At 38.3% G+C, this 21,938-nt stretch overlaps 1 protein-coding gene across 2 annotated transcripts in view; it reads left to right on the top strand.

Annotated features, from left to right (window-relative positions):
- The window catches only part of LOC129337040 (uncharacterized), a 64,751-nt gene extending 44,551 nt beyond the window's left edge, over positions 1-20,200 (top strand). For both annotated transcript variants that reach the window (XM_054990498.1, XM_054990499.1), the window contains 5 exons: positions 2,012-2,123; positions 5,884-5,967; positions 7,580-7,703; positions 15,819-15,909; positions 17,266-20,200. In XM_054990498.1, coding sequence (XP_054846473.1) covers positions 2,012-2,123; positions 5,884-5,967; positions 7,580-7,703; positions 15,819-15,909; positions 17,266-17,340 — 486 coding nt within the window. In that variant the 3' untranslated portion in view covers positions 17,341-20,200. The remainder of the gene's footprint in view (positions 1-2,011; positions 2,124-5,883; positions 5,968-7,579; positions 7,704-15,818; positions 15,910-17,265) is intronic.
- Positions 20,201-21,938: the final 1,738 nt, after the last annotated feature.

Genomic DNA, 21,938 nt, shown 5'->3' on the forward strand with positions numbered 1-21,938 from the left:
ATCTCTCAAGGTCCATTTCAACACCCCCCTTCCCCATAAGTGCTACAGAGAAGTTATCTTTCATCTTTGTGAGCCACTGCACCCTTGATGTTGGAGCCAGAACTGATGCACCCTTTGACACAGCTATGCCTATCTGTAACTGTTGTTCTTCAAGTGGCACATTGACATAGTTGACCCATCTTCCTTGCAGCAGATGTTTTTAACTTGGAAGGTACTGAGCAGGAAAAAGTTACTCCTCCCCTTTGGGCATGTGCAGTTGGGACTGTTCCTCTGAGGGGAGAGAATTTTTGTACTAAAAAGCTGGCTCTAGAGGTTCTAAATCAAAGCTCTGTGCAGGTGTAAAGTCATCAGTGTGAATGTACAGATGATCACTCAAAGAACATTTACAGGTAAGCAACCTGGTCATGCATTGAATAAAGTACAGATAGTTATGAACCAACTTCAGTTTTCTGATAAGCACATAAGAGATCACCAGTTGGAAAGCAGCCCCTCATAAAAATCTCATTGTGCGTGTAGCATGCCGGGGAGAAGGCTGAGTTAGAAGTGCCAGTCTTGTCTATATGGGGAGATTTTAACATGAAGGTACACATGAATATGAACCCACCTGAATTCTAAAACTCTACCAACTGGACATTTCTCTGGCTTAATTTGAATCAGCTTTCAGTAGCTCTGTTACATGTGCTGTTGAAGTACTATTTCAGAATCTAACCTACAGTAAACCTATTGTATAAGAAGATTTCTTCCAAAGACTTGGAATATTGATACAAAGGTTCTATTATTTGGTTTGCAGTAAATCTTTGTTCTGTTTTAATGAAGAATGAGGATCAGTGGAGGTTTCCTTCCCACTTAAGCAATGCAGTTTTATAGTCTGACAAATTAGAAATCTTTTGCTTTATAAAGGCACACAAATATTTGTTTCTTTTATCCAGAGGTGGGTTTTTTTGTCTCAAACCAAATGCTTATTAAAATCAGCAATAGTCCACATTTTCTTTGGTGTTCAATTAACATTTAAATTCTGCTGACTCAGTTATGTTGGATATTTGGGGGTGTATGAGGAGGCCTTTTTAAATTCTGTTCAGGAGAGCATTTTTATGAAAAATAATATAATGGACTTTTTTGTCTGCCTTGGTTTAAAATTATGTCATCCTAGTCCTATTGCATTGTTTATTGGCCCTTGGTATTAGCCCAGACAGATCAGATAGCACAGCCTAGATGGCACCTTGAAATCACAGAGTGTAGTTTGCCTCGTTCTGCTAATGGAAACAACAAGAAAGGAGAGTATCACGAAGCAAACTAGCAGAAATTACTCTATTGTGAAACTTAAATAAGCAGAAAAACCAATCAGAATAACAAATACACTGTTTCTCAAAATCATTTCGTGTGTTAGTTTATATAGAAATATTTGTAATTTGTGCAAAGTGCTACCAAACAATAAACTCCCTTATGCAATTAATTATCCTCTACTATTTTAGCCTATCAGGACCATACATTAAAGTGCTAAAGCACTGCAATAGATGCATATAAACCATTCCTATATGTTATACATAAAGTGCTGTTAATCAATATTGCACTAGCCCCAAACAAAAGAACATACAAGTAAAATTGATTTATAGAAGAGTATAGTCCGACTCCTGAATACAAATCACAGTATCATGTTCACAATATTCATTCATAAATTTCATTCATAAAAGTTCATAACACTTCTCAATGAAGTCAGGACAAATCCTTGTATGCTGTATGTTTCCTGAATAGAAAAGGTAATGATCTTTGGAAGAGAAGTCTAATAGGTTGTTATCATCTATGAGTTGACCTCTTCTTTTCTGCTAATGGTGCAGAAGGGGCCAGAACATGAATGCAGAGAGCCACAGTTTTAAAATCTTCTCTATGCTATATAGTAATAATTGACTGCAAATACTAGTTTTAAATCCAACAGCCTATCAACATTTCTTGTGATTTTTTGTGTGTGGAATTAGATGAGCATTTTTATAATGCAAACAAGTTTTTTTTTCAGATTAACATATTTATGAACGGGCAGCATGTTGAAACCTTTGAGGAGGATCCATCATTCACTTCAGATGCACCAGTTTCACCTGACATGCTCCAGACTCAGGATGACTTAAAAGGTATAATTGTTATTAATATCCCTGATTTTGTCCTATATCTAAAAATATTCTGCTCCAATAGGCATTTTGAAACAGTCTTTGAACTACATAAAACACATCACCATGATCTATAATCTATAATTGGAACGGATAACTGCAGCAAAACCTCACCTTTTCAGGAGTTTTTCAAAGTTAAAGACACTAAATGCCACAAATATGACCAGAATGTCTGTCTAAAAAGGTGGGTCTGTTAGTGTGACCAAGCTGCAAACCTGATTCTTCTGGAAAAGGAAAATCTCATTCAAGAGATGATTCAGTCTGCTTGCTAGCTGTCTTGTCTTGCAGCGGCACCACTGTATTAAGCTTCAATTAATGGTTCTCATCCATACCATCACTGACTCTAAACACCGAGTAACCAATTCTTCACCCTAGTTGATAAAAGCTGAAGGTAGAATGAGCTCTGACTGTCTCGGGAACAAGCTTGTGGGACCACTTCATAAGCAGAGCTTGATCATGGACATTGCCCAATGGCTGAACCATTGGGGAACACTTTTAATTCAGGTTTAGGTGCTGAGTACCATAAAAATAGGCCGAGGTATCAGAATGGAGCAGTTCTGTCTAGGCAGAAGAACAGTACTATGTTGATAGCCAAAGAAAGTAAGGCCTGTCTGCTTCCAAGGCTGGACTAGGAAAGAAAATAGGAAGGACCAGTTCTTAGATAAGATGAGGACTGTAGAACATAGGAAGGAGATGGCTGTACACAAAAGTGCCTTATTCCTGTGGATCTCGGTAAGAGTCCACATGTAGAACACATACTTCACTGGCCATCTTTGTGGATATATTGCAGTGACGAAAGCTATTTTAAAGAATAACAGGTCAGAGGAAGCCAAAATATTCAAAGAGTTTCCACTTGAGTTTGACAAAGACCAGCTGGAGGTCCTTTTGACGATAGATGGTGTCATTGGAGAATGAACCTTGGAGATACCTTTGAAGAATTGCATCATGAGAAGCTGGACAAAGAGAGAGTGTTGATTAAAAAATATGCAGTATTGATGATTCTGGAGTTCAAATTTCATGATGACTTTTCTAATGTAACAGTTAAAAATAATGAGGGAGAAGATAGGGCCCTCTGAGATCCCATAGCACAAATGCCAGATGGTCCAAGCAATAGTCCTCCATCACTCGCCTTAACAAACAACACCCATTTCAGTCATCTGGTCCAGAAGGATATACTTTCTCTCCTCCAGTCAAGGTTGTTAATCAGAGTTACCAAAGCATTTTCAGTTTTTTTAAAAAAAAAATTGGAAATCAGATGGAATGCATCTAGGTAATTTGTTTCCTCAAGGAAGTCTGAAGTTGCTTAGACACCACCTGCTCAAATCCAAAAGGGGTATGCACCTCTCACACACATGCGTACGCACAAGCGTGCACATACATAGTTCTCCTTTGCAGCTCTCTTGTCAGCTATTTGTTACAAAAGAGGAAATACAGAAACTGCATGTAAGCAACAAGCAGATCTTTTAAAAAGTGTCACTGAACCAAATTAAAACTTGATGCTTAAAATTTTATACTAAAACAAAGCCTTGAACAAAATTATCACTGTAGCCATATGCTTATGATTGGTAGAATTATCTTTTCAGTAGGTTAAAAAATTATTTATAGAGATACATATTAGGTAGCATGCCAGAATTTTTGATTTATGCAGTTTATTAATGAGCTGCAAATAATTTAATTGCTAAAACCAGATTAAGCAAGTTGTATATTCAAAGGGTTATTTTGTGACCTTTTTGTCTTTAGCAGAAATTATTGTGGCTGGAGGTTTTGGAGATTCCTAAAACCTCTTTGGTAATTTTTAACATTCACTGGTAAATGATGGAAACAAAGAGAAAACTGGTAATTTGCCAAAGGCATGTGCTTCACTAATATATTGCAGATTTTTAATTGGGTAAATATACACAATTTATTACATTAACCATAGTATTAAGAAGCGTAAAATACTGCTGTGTTGCAATTTTAACCTCATGAGTTTTTATATGCATTTCGTAAGTGGAAGAAAGACGACTTTTATCTTTGGGTTTGTGATATGTGATGTGTACTGCGCTGATAAGATTTGGGTTTTTTTAAAAAAAAAAGATTGAAAATATGAGAAACAGATTTAGCATTATGTTTGCCTCTGAAGCTAGCTGGGTATAATTTGAATTTAGAATGTTTGATGTCAAAGATAATGGAGTTGTTTAGAATGTAAAATGTGTGGCTGCTCATCCATTTGATAAAAAAGTATATGAAGACTGTATCAGTTTACTCCATTCAAAGCTTAAACCAAAAAGCTGCTTTCAGATGTGTTAAGTAATTGTATTTTATTAGGATATGACTGCACAAAATGGATTTGTATGCATTTCTCTGTTGGTACTGGGATTTGTAATGTGTTATTTTGCCTTTAAAAATTTATTCTTGGGTATGAAAACTTTGTGTTATGCTTTATTAGATAGTGTTATATTACCTGGCGTTCATTCCTGAGTATCTGGTCTATAATACAGCCTTAACTAAATCCAATTTATTGCACAGCTTAGTTGGTGTATGGCAGTATTTTAAGATTCTAGACTTTCAGCATTCAGTTCAAATGTGAATCAGGTAGATTCATACAGTATGAAGGGTCTCTAACATAGAAAAAAGGAACAGAATTGATGTATTATGTGTATATGTAGGATAAATGGAAAGTGTATTCAAGAAAAACAAAATCATAACATTACTAGATAACAACTAGATAACAACTACCAATACTTACTATTTTACCCTTTTTAAAAAAAACAGTTATTTTGGAACAGTTGGATGCAATTATTTTAACAATAGTGTAATTAAATTCTTCTATTAAATGTTTGAGCTCTTTGAGAGATGTTTCAGCACTAGGAAGCCTTGATATAAAGTTTGGTGTACATAATTTCTCACTAACTTGTCTCTCTACTATATTCTTAACTTTAAATCTAATGAAAATGTATGTGGGGAAGAGGGAGTAAGGTAATACACTACAGGTTTTTTGTTTAAAAATTACGTTCATTATACTGGAGAGCCAGTGAGGTGTCCTGGTTAGCATGCTGGATCTGGGAGACTCAGATTCAAATCCCCCTCTGCAATGTACATTTGCTGGGTTACTTTGCACCAGTCACACTCTCACTCTAACCTACCTCATAAGGTTGTTGTGATGATAAAATAGAGGAGAGGAGTACAATGTGAGCCATTGTGGGTACCGATTGGAGAGAAAGATGGGGTATAAATGAAGTAAATAAATAAATAATAGATATCCAGGAATTATTCTCTGCGCCACTTCAAATATTTCATAATATTCATTACTTATTTAATTGCTATATTTATAATCCGCCCTTCTAACTGAGTTTCAAAGCAGATTACACAGTGCAAGTTGATAGTCAACATTCAATAAGCAATGTACTAGAACTACCGAAATCTGATAAGCATAGCATATTAGACATCACACAAAACCCCCAAGTGACATGTATTTTCTCCTGATGTGGGGATGTAATGTGCATCTTCCCACTTCACTCCAGATGTGGCATAGTGAGGATCGGACGTGCAAGTCGTTTACATTTCTTCTTTCCCCACTTCTGTAGAATGTTAGAGTGGCTCTTATAGGAAAGCTTTAGTTGCTACAGGGTTAAACGTTAACATGGAGAACAAGTTAAAACTAAAAACAGAAATGTAATAGAATATAAACCAAAAAGGTGAATGTTTTTGTTATAAGTGAGAAAGCAGTGATTTGTTTCTGTAGATCTGCCAAGTGGTCCTCACACATATCGCCTAGAAGATCTGGCCTATACTAGAAGTGGAGACAAAGGCAATTCTGCAAATATAGGTATTATTTAAATCTCATTTTTTATATATCTGCATGTGCATGGTTTAAAAAAAAACTTCCTGAGACATAATTATCAGATTACACTAGAAATATGCTTATTATTTATAGCTGGCCTCAAAGTAGTATAAAATTGGGATTTTTTCTTCCTAGTTTGGGATACTTCATACCATATTATTCTCTTTCAATAGAAAAAGCTGCACCTTAAAGAGAAACACAGTTTTATTCCAGCATAAATATTGATGGAATAGAGCTCACTTCTTCAGAACAGGCTCTACTCAAAATCTTTTTCCGGAATAAAATTGTATTAGTATTTAAGGTGCCACAAGACTCCGATATATGTTTGCTCTAACAAACTAACACCATTATCAAAACAGAGAATCTCCCGTCTGGTAGTGATGTCTCCACGTTTATTTTTAATAAAGAATATATTAATTAAATACTGCTTCACAGATTTATTTATACAGAATAAGGGATGTAATGAACAATTTATATAAACTTTTGTTTTTCTTAACACAACCAAGTACTACACCATGTATTGCAGCCTCCCTTGACCTCAATTATACAGGCATCCTATGCGTTCTACAAACAATTCATTAAAGTGTCCCGTGCTCAAAGTGCTATAATTATCGTTATTAAAGTGCAATTGCTTTATGGCATCCTATGACACTATTTCTCATATAGAACTCATATAGAACTCAATTCGCCTTTCTCATATAGAACTCATATAGAACTCAATTCGCCTTGCATACGGGTACAATACAGGTACAGTTCAATGGTAATTCCAGACACTGTGTATGCCACAGATCTCGAGAAGACCTATAATCATACAGAAACTGTAGATAACACGGTTGCTAGTCAATAGGATACAAATGGAAGTAATTGACAAATCGGAGAGGGATATGGAAGGATAACTATAATGAATTTTTGACATCTGTGCTCTTTGAAAAAGAATCTTGGAAACGGACCTTATGAGGATCTGGACCGTCCGTTAGAGAACGCAGTCACAGAACCATCTACATGCACCTATGATTATAGGTCTTCTCGAGATCTGTGGCATACACAGTGTCTGGAATTACCATTGAACTGTACCTGTATTGTACCCGTATGCAAGGCGAATTGAGTTCTATATGAGAAATAGTGTCATAGGATGCCATAAAGCAATTGCACTTTAATAACGATAATTATAGCACTTTGAGCACGGGACACTTTAATGAATTGTTTGTAGAACGCATAGGATGCCTGTATAATTGAGGTCAAGGGAGGCTGCAATACATGGTGTAGTACTTGGTTGTGTTAAGAAAAACAAAAGTTTATATAAATTGTTCATTACATCCCTTATTCTGTATAAATAAATCTGTGAAGCAGTATTTAATTAATATATTCTTTATTAAAAATAAACGTGGAGACATCACTACCACATGGGAGATTCTCTGTTTTGATAATAATATTACCGTGTTGCTCTAATTTTGTCTAACAAACTAACACAGCAACTATTCTGGAATTCTTAACAATGAATGCAAGCTTTTCTGGCCCTGAACTCATGTCAGTTTAAAATAAATCTGACTGATCTTTTTCCAAATGAAATAATTAGTTTACTTGTATGTAACAACAGGTGTCATAGCCCGGCATTCCCTCTACTATCCATACTTAAAGAAAACTTTAACTGCTCAGGCTGTAGAAGGTTATTTCCAGCATCTTTTAGAAAGAGAGAAGCCTGGAGAGAACTTGGTCATAAGGTATGTGGTCATTCATGCAACAGGGTTTTAGATTTGTGGGGAGTCCAGTCCTTCATCGGCTATTGGAGCCAAATGATTTCCAAATAACCCTGTTGATGCCCTGTTTGATCTTTGGAAGTTGGGGGCTTCCCAGGCAATTGACACAATTGCATAAAAACATAAAAACTTCGTGTCACGAACAAGAGAACTTGTGTATCTGGGGAGCTGAGGGCTGTGAACAGCAGAGACAACTAGAGTGATAAAGTCTCCGTTAGGTAGAACGAATTTTACAGCCTACTTGGTGGTGGTGACGGCAGCGAAGAAAGGATACTACTCTGCTATTGTTAGATTTGCACAGAACCCTCCAATGGAACTGTTAAGCACAGTCAAAATTTCATAGGATCATGGCCCAGGAACCACTGTATAGAGCTTTCTGTAGACCATGCTGTGTTTTCAGGGCACTTTGTAGATATAGTCACTTGCCTCTGTTCCACTTGACATCACAGTTGCTTAGATCAGCTTCAGTTACTGCAACTTGAGGATGTTGACAGCATGCTAGGAGAGGTTGGCTGTATCTCAAAGCTATCACCGTTGGCCTTAATGTAGTAGTAAAAGTAGATCTAGGCATTTTTAATTTTTTCTTTGAGGCCACAGCATTAAGAAACCATCTCTGGATCCAAAATGTGCTATTTATTGACCTGTTGCTATTCTTTCTTTTTTAAAGAAGGAACAGGAGCATGTGGGACTCATCCAGCTCTAGGCAGTCTTTGATGAAATTGATTAACTGGACCCATTCCAGTTTCAGACATGGTTCTGACACAGAAATTGTTTTTGTCACCCTGGTGGATGACCTATATCAGGAGAGAGATGGGGGGGAGTGTTCCCCTGTAGTTTCTTCTAGATTTGTTGGCAGTTTTTGCTATTGCAGATCATGGAATGCCTTGCTAGGCTGGGAGTTGTTGGGGGCATTAGGTTCTAGTGGTTCTGCTCCTGTCTGGAAGTAGATTCCAGAATGTGGTACGGGGTGACTGTAGCTCTTGAAAATTGTGCATGGGGTCCTGCAGGGTTCCATTTGGTCCTCTGTGATTTTTCATATCTATATAAAAATTGTTGGCAGATATAATCCTGTGCGTTGGAATGAGGTTCCATTTCTCCATTTCACTTAAATTAGTGGATGTGTCAGGCCATTGGCTGGATCAGGGCCCCCAACATCGGCTGGATCAGGGTCCCCCTGTGGGCACCATGGCATTTGCCAGCATATTTTATGGTGCTTGACAAGCGTTTTTAGAAAATGGGTGGAGCTAGGTGGGGCTCTTGCCCAGCAGGGTCTCTTACTGGCTGTTCAGTTTAAAAGAACATTGGTTGCTCCCAGCAGCACCCTGTGTCAGTATTCCAGAAGTGCCTATAGACTCAGAAAAGATTAGGAACTCCTGCCCTGGATGCATTTGTGAGCTAATTAGGGATCGCATTCTCCCAGTGGGGGTGAGAGATCCCTCACTTCCACCCTCCGCTCCCCCCACCGCTTGCCTGGCCAGTGGAGGGGGGGAAGGTGCAGGAATGGGCACTTCCTGGGAATGATATCATCATGCCATCGTGAGAGCACCCCCTGTCTGCACCCCCTGCCTGCACAGAAGTAACGTCATCGTGCAGGCGTGGGGACACGTACATGAGAAACACACCAGGAACGACGAGAAGGGGTCCCTCCACCCTCTTACTGGGAGGATAAGGGGACCTGGCAACCCTACAGCTAGATGAGAGTATTTAATAAATGAATGATGAATCCAGACAAAATGGAGTTACTGCTGACTGAAAGTTCTTCATACATGGATGGTGGCTTGTTGCCTGTTCAAGGTGGAATACTATACTTTGAAGGGGCAGGTTCACAGCTTAAAAGTACTACTACATCCTGCTTTGACTATGGATGTTCAAGTGGCCTCTGTGGCACACAGCACCTTTTGTTAGCTTTGGCTGGATCACCAGCTGCACCGTTTTGTGCAGAGAAATGCCTGGACATCATTATTCATGCGCTGGTCACTCCAGGATGGGATTACTGTAATACATTACGTGAAGTTGCCCTTGAAAATGTATAAGAAACTTTAATTGGTCCAAAATGGTTAGGGTGCAGACAGGTACTTCCTGTTGTGCCCATTTCTGAAAGACTTTCAGTGGCTCTACATTTGTTTCTGGGTGCAATTGAAGGTGCTGCTTTTCATCTTTAAAGCCCTAATGCTTTAGAGCAAAGGTATCTGAAGGACTGCCTGCTTCCCTTATTGGCTTGCCCATTTCCTATGTTCTTCAGTGGAGGTGCTGCTGCAGGAGCCCTGGCCTGCTAAACAGAGGCTGGTGGCTACCTAGGAAAGGGCAGCACTGTGACTGTCTTCCCTAAGGTATTTTTCTGGAACAATCTGCTGATGAAAAACTATCGGTGATGAAAACTTTTTGTTGCTATCCACTAGATATGGGCGTGAATTGAAATTTGAAGCAAATTTCGTCACAAAATGGGCCGTTTCATGTATTGTAAAACAGCGTTTTGTGGGGCCGCAGTTATCACGAAATTCACAACTTTTTGGCCTGTTTTGTTAGCTTCATGAACGATTTGTAATTGCAGACAGGCTGGTGCCGATCCATTGATTTCCTAGGCAACAATGGGTCCAGACCTTTCCTTACCATTGGAAACCCCAATCATAGCTCACTTACCCTTGATTGGCAGCTCTCCTAGCCATCTGGAGAGCTTCTATTCTGCCCTATATAGCCAGAAGCTGGAGGTCAATCCCCTAGGCAACCAAAGAGGTGGGCCTTCTATAGTTACGGGCACACCTATCTCACCCCCAAACCCTGTTAGGCAGGTCTGTCAACCAACCACAGACCTCCTGTTCTGCTCTGTGTCAGCATTTTTTTATAAAAGGCACCCCTCTCTGCCTTGTGTTTCAGTCCCAGTAGACAGAGGGAGAGGGAGGAGGACCTGTTGCTGGGATTGGAGTGGGAGACTGTGTGGAAGGATTTGGGATTGTGCTTTTGGCTGCTGCTGCTTTAAAGAGACTGAAAGAAGCCTCTTATTTCCAACTCTTGGTCTTGCTGTGAGAAGGTCTTTGGGTGAGGGTGCCTCCCCCCCCCCACCCTAGTATCAGGCCTTAGCCTGGCTCTGGGGCCTAGGCCTCCCCCTTTTTATTTGCTTGTCTTTGTTTCTCCTCAATTCTTTCTCTGCTCTTTTGAGGGCTCACACTCTTGCTGTTTCCTTTAGTTTTGGTTTAGGGCCTCTCCCTGCTGCACTCTCCCTGCGAGTTTGGCATCTCCGGGTATGAAGGGGGCTGTTGAAATGCCCCAGGTTCTGACGAATCACGAAACAAATGAATCATTTCAGCAAACATGTCAATTTGATGAAGTTTCGTGATTCACGATTCATGGGTTGCAACGAAACACGAAACTCTCTGGCTTTTTCCATTTCATGACCATGTCTACTATCCACTGCTAAATATAATGGTAGGAACAGTTGTAATTTGAAGACGGCAAAAATCTGCAGTCTGCTTGTTATGGCAAGTTTGCACTTCACTGGAAATCACTGCTGCTGTTTTGCTTTATTTTTCATTGATGTTTAGCTTTATTATATAATACTGTTTGATTCTGTTGCGCTTTTGGGAATGTGGTGCTTTTATGATGATTTATCTTTTTATATATAGTTTTAGCAGGCAAGATGTTATTGTATTATATTGTACTGTATAGGTCTTTAACATATTTTCTGAAAAGGCAGGATAAAAATCTTTTAAATAAATCAACAATAATTATGACCATAAGATAATTTCTTTCATAATTTTCATTATGATGCCTCAGAGCCTGATATTTATTTGTTAAGAAACTAGATATTTCTGAGCCACAACTCCTATTTTCTACAGTAAAACAAAAAAAATGCTGTTACTGATTTATAGTTTGCCTAGCTTGCAGTTGACTCTAGCCTGTGGTTAACTGATTATAGTAAAAAACAAGGTGATTTATAGATATGGAATATACTCAGATCAAAATGTATAATGCGTTTAATTCATAAGCTTTCAAGTTTGTGTACTTGTGAAAAGCTGAGAACATTCTCAGTGTACTAATCATTGCTCTGGATTTTCCCATGATTAAGTCCTTTAGCAGTTTCCACTTTAGGTACATGGAAGCAACAATGCTCAGTGTTTCTCACCTTCAAAATGTTCTCCATTCCAAGCCTTCTGCATGTTAAAAAGAAACACAAATACTATCAATATGAGTTTTATCTGTGAAGGTAGATTTTGCCTTGAACAAGTTAACTCCATGATTGAGCAAATTTTAAAATTTATTTTACTTCATTTATATCCCACCTTTCTCCTCACTGAGGACCCAGAGGTTTACATTATTGTCTTCTCCATTTTATCCTCACAACAATTTTGTGAGGTAAGTTAGGCTGAGAGTGTATGACTGCCCTATGGTCACCCAGCAAGCTTCAACGGTAGAGTAGGGGATTCAAACCTGGGTCTCCTAGATTATCGTCCAACACTTTACCCACTACTCCACAGGGGCTTTTCATGTAATGGATGTAGCAAATGTAATTACTACAGCTAAAGCACTGAACTTGCCTTGCCTAGTTTGTGAGGTATATGCTGCTACAGTTTTTAAAATGAATTTTCAAATATTAAAGCTTTTGAATAAACCAATTTCTTTAATTAGCCATATCCTAGGAATTAGGATTGGTGTGTTTTAATGATGTATAATGGAATAATATGAACTGAGTGAAAAGCAACAAGAGAGAAGAAAGGACACTTTTGTGTTTAGCCTTTGGGAATTAGAAGGAATTATACTCACATGTTTAAGATCTGAGGGCTTCTTACTGGACTATGACAAAGTTTGTATGCCTTTTGGAACAGAAACTAGAGCAAGCAAGATTTCTGTTGAATCAGAAAATGACTGACAAGTAACTTTAATTATAATTTGAAAAGCAAATCACATTCCTTCATTTTAATATCTCAATGTCTCTACTTTTTAAAACGATACTTTTTTCTAGAGTTTCTAAAAACATAACTTTCTCATTTCTGTTTCATGATGGGTTTCAGATATTAAAAGTACCTTTTTCCCAATTAGGTATTTACGCCAGTAAATTTGGCTGGTCACAGTCTAGCCAAAACTGAGCAATTTTAACTCTTTGAAGTTCAAGGCAAAACATCAATGGGTTGAAAGGATTTAATCTTGGCCAGAGCATTCACTTCAATTAGTTATTTTGCCTTTACTGTAAGAACATTGTATATTTTATTTAGCAAAAATTATGAGCAGTGATTGAAGGATGGAGAAAAATAGTTGTCTTTTACTCCCACAATCTTTAACTGTACCTTACCGTACTCCCATGGTACTGAGAGGAGAAAAAAATGTTGGAAGTACATATGCGAACCAACAACATAATGGGTGATATCGTGTGTTTTAGACAATTGTTCATAGAGCCCTGGATGGCGGGCGGGGGCGGGGGGGATGCCCAGACACATGCACACACCTGCTGTTTCTTTAATAGCTACAAAGTAAATAGTACAGTATTTATTATGGTGGACATAAAATAGAACAAAAAAGGCTGGGACCTATTATTTGCTTTCCCGTGGCATTTTATTTCAGATGTGGTCGAAATGTCATTCAGTTTCTTCATATTCTTGAGGCTCCACAAAATATATTTTTTTGAAGACTGTTCAGATTCATGGAGGAGAGTCATTGAGACAGAGTACATTATACTAGTATTCTAGAAATGATATCCTAAATAAATGGATTTAGAAAGTTCTAAGTGACAACTAAACTCTGTTTAGATATTGCAGTATTCTTTTCTCCATCCTGAGCACAATTCATCATCATGCCAGTATTATAAACCCCACATTCCCCTCTATTTCTAAGGGCTGTTGAGAATACTTCCTTGACTAGACACCAAGATAAACAAATAAGGCACTCAGAATGGTGTTGTCAGTGGCTGCTTTCTAGTTTATAAACCTGCATCTCCTTGGAAGCATCTTTCAAAATAGTTGCAAGAGTGTCAGGTCTTAAGACACAGCTGTCACACACCAGGATCCAAGTTGGCGGAAGTGCCTTCTCTTGGACTCAGATGGAGAGGGCCAGAGATTGAGAACCACCCTATTCCACTTCCTCCACCTCCTCCTAACCCTAACTCTATTCCATCTCCATCTTTACCTTAGTTCTTCTGCCTTCTGAATTGGGAGCTAGAGCTTGTCTGTCCTTTTCGACCTCCTTCCTGATATCTTTTAAAGCTCCTACCCAGTTTGGGCATGACCAGTAGTCTCCCTCTACCAAGAAACCCTATGGGGCATGGCAAAACCCATGAGGGAACAATAGTACCTTCTGAACAATCTCTTCACTGCTGCATTTCCCCCCCCCCCCCCCACACACACACAGCAGCACAAAGCCTCCAGATAAATGATTGTCAGGATAAAAAATTCATATGTACTTATGGTAGGTACAATCTAGAAACAGTTGTTGCTCATTGTATAATTTTGCCATCTTACAGAAAACATCTGTGACATGTGCAAAGGATCACATGTGCTGAGGATTCACATCAAGTCCTTGCTGCCAGTAGTTCTCATACCGTCAGAAAATCAAGCCATTTCTTGAGGTGCTGATAATGTTATAATGAATGCCAGAAGCTGCATATTGACATTGTTTTATAGTTCTTACAGCCAATGTCTCTATATGTATTGTCGAAGGCTTTCACGGCCGGAGAGCGATGGTTGTTGTGGATTTTCCAGGCTGTATAGCTGTGGTCTTGGCATCGTAGTTCCTGACGTTTCGCCAGCAGCTGTGACTGGCATCTTCAGAGGTGTAGCACCAAGAGACAGTGATCTCTCAGTGTCACAGTGTGGAAAAGATGTTGGCAGGTCATTTATATCTAGTCAGGAAGGTGGGGTTGGGCTGAGTCATCCTGTAAGAGTTTCCCAGGGTGTGGAATGCTAATGGAGGGAGGCTTCACTGTATCCTGAGGAGGTTCTTTTGCATATGGATTGGTGCTTGATATGCTAATCTTCTCTGCAGGGCTATTGTCGGGTATAGAGTGTTTTGTTAGCCTGGTGTTTTTCAGGACTGGAAACCATGCTCTATTCATTCTTATAGTCTCTTCTTTCCTGTTGAAATTGTGCTTATGCTTATGAATTTCAATGGCTTCCCTGTGCAATCTGACGAAGTAGTTGGAAGTGTTGTCCAGTATTTTAGTGTCCTGGAATAGGATACTGTGTCCTGTTTGAGTTAGGCTATGTTCAGCCTCTGCTGATTTTTCCGGATGGCCAAGTCTGCAGTGTCTTTCATGTTCTTTTATTCTTGTCTGGATGCTACACTGTGTGGTCCTGATGTAAACTTGTCCACAGCTGCAGGGTATGCGGTATACTCCTGCAGAGGTGAGGGGGTCTCTACTGTCTTTTGCTTATCGTAGCATCTGTTGTATTTTTCTGGTGGGTCTGAATACTGCTTGAAGGTTGTGCTTTTTCATAAGCTTTCCCATCTGATCAGTGATTCCTTTGATACATGGCAAAAACACTTTTCCTGTGGGAGACTGTTTTTCCTTGGTTGTTTGATTCATCCTTGGTTTACTTGCTCTTCTGATTTTATTTCTGGAGTAGCCATTTTGCCATATATCAAAGGAATCACTGATCAGATGGGAAAGCTTATGAAAAAGCACAACCTTCAAGCAGTATTCAGACCCACCTGCCAACATCTTTTCCACACTGTGACACTGAGAGATCACTGTCTCTTGGTGCCACACCTCTGAAGATGCCAGTCACAGCTGCTGGCGAAACGTCAGGAACTACAATGCCAAGACCACGGCTATACAGCCCGGTAAATCCACAACAACCAATGTCTCTATACTCTGCTGATTTTATAGATAGGGATATGAGTACATTATTAAAGGATACAGACTTTGATTATAAAAATACACTGTTTAAAAAGTCAGCTCATTAAGGGCATCTCAATTAAATGAATTTTGTTTCCCTACTATTGATATGATTTGTCCGGGACCAAGTATAAGTATACATTAACCTATAAGGCAATGTTGAAATTGGTGGAATTTTACATAAATTTCAAAATTGCACTACAGGCAAAATGGAATTTTACATTAGCGAAAGAAACAGCAATATTTTATCTTTACAGGTATGAGTTGCCAGGAATTTATGGATTAAACTTTGTTCTGAAAAACGCGCTTGGTGGTGGGGGTACAGCATCTCTGAGAAGTGACCCACAGGTTAGTTATTAATTTTCTTTTCTACTATTGCATCATTCTTTTTAACCATCCATAGTTGATTTCACCAGCCATACCTGCTAAAATCAGATATTACACAGCACTTCCTGTGTCCAAGTAGCTCACAGAACAGAATGTTCTTTTCAGGATTCTAGTGGTAGCGACACAAACCATGCACATTACTAAGCTGGTTTACTAAGCAGAATAGTATATTAGTATAGCAGTAGCAAATAATCAAGTTATGCTCGTATGAACATGTAATATTTCTCACATACTGTGGTTCATATGGTACCTCTGACGGTCTGCGTAATGGCCAGCTGTTCAACTTCCAGTGGCAGAGATAAAAATGAGATTGGGTCTTCTGGACAGTGGTAAAAAGCAAGCAAGATTGAGGTCCAGTAGCTCCTTAGAGAGCAACTAGATTTCCAGGATATGAGCTTTCAAGAGTCAAAGCTCCCACCAACAGTAAAGTCTAGCTTTAATCCTGATGGATTAGAAAGTTTAGAAGCAAGGGATCACAGATGGTACCAGAGGATAGTTTTCTCTTGGAGTTTCTCCCACCATGGCATACTCTAAGCTTTAGTTAGCTAAGTGGTCCAGATTTAAAGGAAGATGTTTCTCTTGCTCTAAGTGAAAATGTCAAAAGGTCAGTTGCACCATTTTCTTGAAATAGGCTCTTTTGCATGTAATCTTGTCCCATTTGTTTAAAGCAAGCTAACTTTCATATAAATGTGAAGACAGAACTTAAACAAGATCTAGCAGTTCCTAACTACATCTGTACCTTCTGACATTTTTTGCATATTTCATTAAGCAAGCAAGTTTATATTATACATATTCTAAGCATTGATTTGTATGAGCTGTACTCAGCTCACTAAATAATTTATATGGAAAGAAATACTCACTGACACTTCAGTGAGTTTGACCACAATTTCAGTTTACCCTCTTGCTCCCAGATATTTTGCCAGATTTCTAGAGAGTTCATAAAGATGCAATCTCAGAATGAACTTCTGAACTCTGTCCACAAGTTAACAAACATTTCTCAGCCTGTAGGCCTCCTTTGCAACTGGAAGCTTTCCATCTCAGAATGTGGAATTAAAGTAACTAAATAAAAATGCACCATGAGAGGGAGAATTAGCTTCTGTTTCAGAAATGGCTCAGCCCAGTGTAGGAGTTAACTGTTCAAAGCAGAGAGGGGGATGAAGAGAGACAAATTTGTGCATGTGGAATATTTGTGTTCGCTTGTTTGGAATGATGCAGATTTATTTTGGGATAGATATGTGGGGAGGAAAAGAAATAGTCTGAATATGAGATAGCATTTGTTTTGTTAAGCAGTGCATATGTATTTTACTTTTTTAACAGGGCAAAGCATATGGACAGATGCTGCTGGACTTCCAAATTAAAAATGTTCCAGATTTAAAGTCTTTGATAGAATAACAACATTGGTCTTGTTCAGTTTTGAAACCATGTTAAATATTAGTTTAAAATAATGCATTGAGTCAAAAAATGAAGAAACCACTAAAATGGTGATTATCATCCAAAGGCTTAACTAGCTTGTAATGAAAAGATAAGACAATGTTCTGAGTAATACCAGATTTGTTATTTTGTATGTGACTGGTATTTCCTGTCTAGTGCATTGGATTAATAGTCTATTTATTTCCAGTGAAAAAGTAATTAAGCAATAAATAACAGATTATCACCATTCTGAAAAATAATCACTAATCCCAAATAAAAGCTGCCTTTCCTTATGTTCTGCTTTCTGGTATGGCAGTATGTGACAATTTATAATTTGACAATATAGAACTTTCCTCAATTACAGTATTTCTCTCTCTCATTTATTATTGCAGCAAAAGCCAGTAAAACAAAACAAATCTGAGATAAAAGATGAGTTATCACATCAAAGTATAGCAATAAGATCAGAGCATTAGCAAAGTATTTCTGTTTGCAGATGGATTCTACCATATGGGGTCCAAGAACTGTTATAACCTCTACCTTTTGTAGCTGTAAATGATACTAGTAACTCAAATGACAGTTTTTAATATTGAAAAAAACACCCATTCTTCTGAGAGCGTTCCACAGCAGACAAAATACTGCAATTTTTGTTCCTATAGCTTTCCAAGGTTTTGAAGCTTATCTGCTGGATCAGATCATATGAAACGGGAGATTGCCAACTATATGTATTATTTTAATTTTTTTCCTTAAATGTATATATTATTGTAGAGCTACTTCAGGTTTTTACATCTGTTGTCCCAGATAGCCAGTTGGGTCTAATGTGAGATATGTATGCATGTTTGATGGTATCTAACCAAAGAAAAACCATTCTATGGTCGCCATTTTGTACTGTTTTTGAAAGAAAATTAAAAAAATCCAAGAACCTCCAGTGTTCATTGATAGAGGGAGTTCAGGGCTTAATAAGAAGTCAAGGAAGCCACAAAGACAAGGATAGAAGATCAGACCATATGAGGTATCTGAAATTCTAGTGCTAACTCTTCCTGTTGAACAGTTAAGCCTCATTCATGTCTGTATATATGAGGCAAGGTAGAGGCCTTTTGCACAATGACTAGAGGTATTATAGGCATTCCAAGGAGTGAACTATTCACTCCTTGGATTTTTGTTTGAACAACAGATGCAATGCCTTGCTGTAAACACTTTGTGAAAATCTTTTCAGTTTCCAAAAATGGTTGGGTAGGTGGGTGGGCACTGCAGTTTGGAGGCCCACTTGAGGAACCAGTTGCGTGTTTGGGGGGAGAATGGATAAACATGAATATCGACATTGAATTAAGCTACTGCCCCTGCATTAGCACATAGGAAGACATGCCCTGACAAATTTCATATGGGAGGATGCAGGAAATGTGCAATTGGGATTGCCTCCTTCACTCATGAAAGCTTCACTGTTTATTTTCTTTAGTCTTTGTGTACTATAATGATATCCCGTGAGGCAGCAATCTGTTTGCATCATTATATAGTCATAGAAAGGAAGTTGGGTCTTGCAGGACAAGGCAATCTCTTGACAATTTTCTGTTTCGAACAAAACCATCCCTTTCTAGGAGGATTTTGTTCTATTTCCACTTACCATTATAGATGGTATGATTTGTGGACTGTTCAGTTGTCAGGGTAGCAGCATATTGAAATAGGCATGAGTCAGCTTGATCTCTGTGCCTAAATTGAGAAAGCAGATAATGGCCACTGTTCTAAAGATAATTAATGTGTGTGTTCAGGTAATTCAGATTTTAGGGAACCATCCATTTTTATCTGTGATGTGAAACAGGATTGTCTATTACCTTTGCTTCATATTCACAACACATGGAAAAAGTGACAGGGAATAAGTTTTACCTCAAGGTGGAACAACTGGGCTGAACTACACTCCCTCCCCCAGTGCATTTTTTTAAAAAAAATACAAAGTATATACTGGTTGATACAGCGGAGGAAAGGTCCACACGGAAAGATTCTCCTGTTTGGCCTTTTTTATTCTCAAGATTGCCCTTTCCCAAGCTGTTTATCCTACTGCAAAGGGAGAACATAGAAGAATTCCTGGCTCTTTCTTACGCAGCAGGAAAAACAGCTTTGGGATGGCAAGGTGTGTGTGATGTGATAGAAAAACTGCTCTCATGAAAAACATTAAGAATCTTCCTACTTGATGGCCCTCCTCCATTCTTGATTGCAGTCCCCTACAACAGCTTTCCATATTTTTTTAAATCATGAAAGTTACACTGAACTTTGAGTAATGTGTAGTTCGGCCTTAATCCCTCTGCCAAACACATTCTTTTCATTTGTGATCTACATTTCATGTGGAAAACGGGAAGTGATTTGCATGCTCATTAATGATGCATACTGTTACATGTTTTGTAATTTTTGTCAGAAATAAAAATATTCATGTTACCCAACGCTCTTTAAAATGTCTTTAGAAGAATATAATAGCAGGAATGTTATCAGGGCTTTTTTGTGGTGGTACTCACTGGTTCCGAATGCCAGCACCTGCAGGGAGTGGCTCCCCCAAGTATATTGTACTTGGGGGGGGGGCTCTCCCAATATTGTATACAAAATTGTATATTGTACATATTTAATATATATTGTCATAGGTTTTTTTAAAGATGACTAAAGACATTGGTAATGGTATAAGTATTAGTTGCATAACAAATTCTTACACCTGTACAAAACACACTGATTCAACGGACTATACTTACAAGCAAATGTACTTGGAGTCCAGGTGCCTGTTTTTTTAAATGTTTGTGTATTCAGAATTGGAACATAATAACTGTAAAAAAAAAGTAAATGCATTATTAAAAGTCAATGGATTAAAAAAGTGTCAGTGTTTTACTTTATTTTTTAAAATACCTGAACCAGAATTATATATTATGATTTACTATACCTGAGTTCCAGAATATAGCTATTTTTTTCCAAAGTCTAAACCCAACTTTAAAACAAAGCCAAACAGGTTGCAGGCGATGGTGAACAAAAATGACACCTGGGCAGTAAAATGTCAGACCAAATTAAAAGTGAAAACAGGCCTCATAAGATCATTTTCTCAAAGACACAGTGGTTTCTAAGTTAATAAAGCAGTTCAAGGAGAGTGTGTGAAAATGGGAGCTTACAGATAATTGAACTCAAACACAGGTGCAATTGGCAGAATTGACCAAGTTGGAATTAAGATACATGCACGAACTAGAAATATTGAAGAAAAAGTTGTTCTGGATCCCTTGTGACAGAGGATGTCCTCAAAAATCAAGGTCGACCTTGTTTTTTTTCACAGTAATATTTTGGAACGGGAAACTTTGAGGCTGAGGGAGTATGGCATGCTCAAGCCCACACAACTGGGTGAGATTTAAATACCCAGAACGAAAAGCAAAGATTACTAGTTTAACATGAATTAAATGTGCTGGTACACTTTTATATATGTTGCTCATTCAGAGTTACTTCAATCTAAGCTTAGTTTGGAGTAACTCTTAGGATTGTACTGTTTGTTTCGCAAAGTGTGAGGCAAAATAATTTTTGTTGTGAAATAAGTACATATATTGTTATGTACTCTGTTTAGTTAGGGTGACTGTTCACAGGTTTGTATACAGAATACTGTGATTTTAATTTCTGAATATATCTTTAAATGTATTTTGGTTGTATTTAGGAGTTGAATACTATGGTGCCAGCAGTTTGCACTTTCAAAAAACTGTTCATTGTTTTAGTGCTCTTTTCCGCTCCTGATGTTCTTGCCATCTCTGCTAAGGAGCTGCTAGGTAAGGTAAAGTTTCAGCTGTTTCTCTAGCTAGAAAAGGAACGCTAAGTCTTTCTTGTGTTCCTTTGAGACTCCCCCAAGCAATCAAGGCTTTTGGCTAGATCTCCAAATCTCTTCTCTGGTTTCATGATGCATTTCCTCTCTGGATTTATTTGTAATGAACCCAGGCTTTCAAAAGGATTAAGACTAGATGGCATTTAAAAAGAAAACAAAGGGTGCCTCTGTCTAAACAGTGAGAGAAACATTTTGGAAATATCCTTTTGCACTTAAGAATCAGCACAGGTTTCCCTTCACCTGAGCATCACTAAAGGCCCAACAAAATCTGGAGGCTGAACCAGATGATATACTGGATGGATGGATCTTCCCGTGGATCTTCTGAGCGTGTTTTATAGACAAATAACAGTTGTGTGGCTGCAGTGTAGGGGTAGAAGGATTTTAATCTCTCTGCAGTTTTGCTAATTAAAATAAAGCCCCTCTTCCCAATGGTGTATTAGCTCTGGAAGGGAAAAAGACAGGCAACCTTCTAGAGTCGCTTAATAGCAGAACTGTATAAAAGTGTTAAAGCCTCTCTTCCCCCTGCACCACATCCCTATTCAAATTGGGCCTGTGAAACTATTTCCCTTAAAAAACCTGGGAAGATCCATTAACAGATCTGCCAGCATTATATCCAAGTTGGCTAATGAGTTAACCTTGTTTAGAGAAGCACTGTAGGTTTAGCTAAAGGGCAAAAAGACACAAACTGTTTCCCTTTATATGTTTACATTTGGAAATCTGCAGTTGTGAGGAGCACCACCGTATTCCTGGACAC

The sequence above is a fragment of the Eublepharis macularius genome, chromosome 10 (genome assembly GCF_028583425.1).
Source record: "Eublepharis macularius isolate TG4126 chromosome 10, MPM_Emac_v1.0, whole genome shotgun sequence".
NCBI classification, from domain to species: Eukaryota; Metazoa; Chordata; class Lepidosauria; order Squamata; family Eublepharidae; genus Eublepharis; species Eublepharis macularius.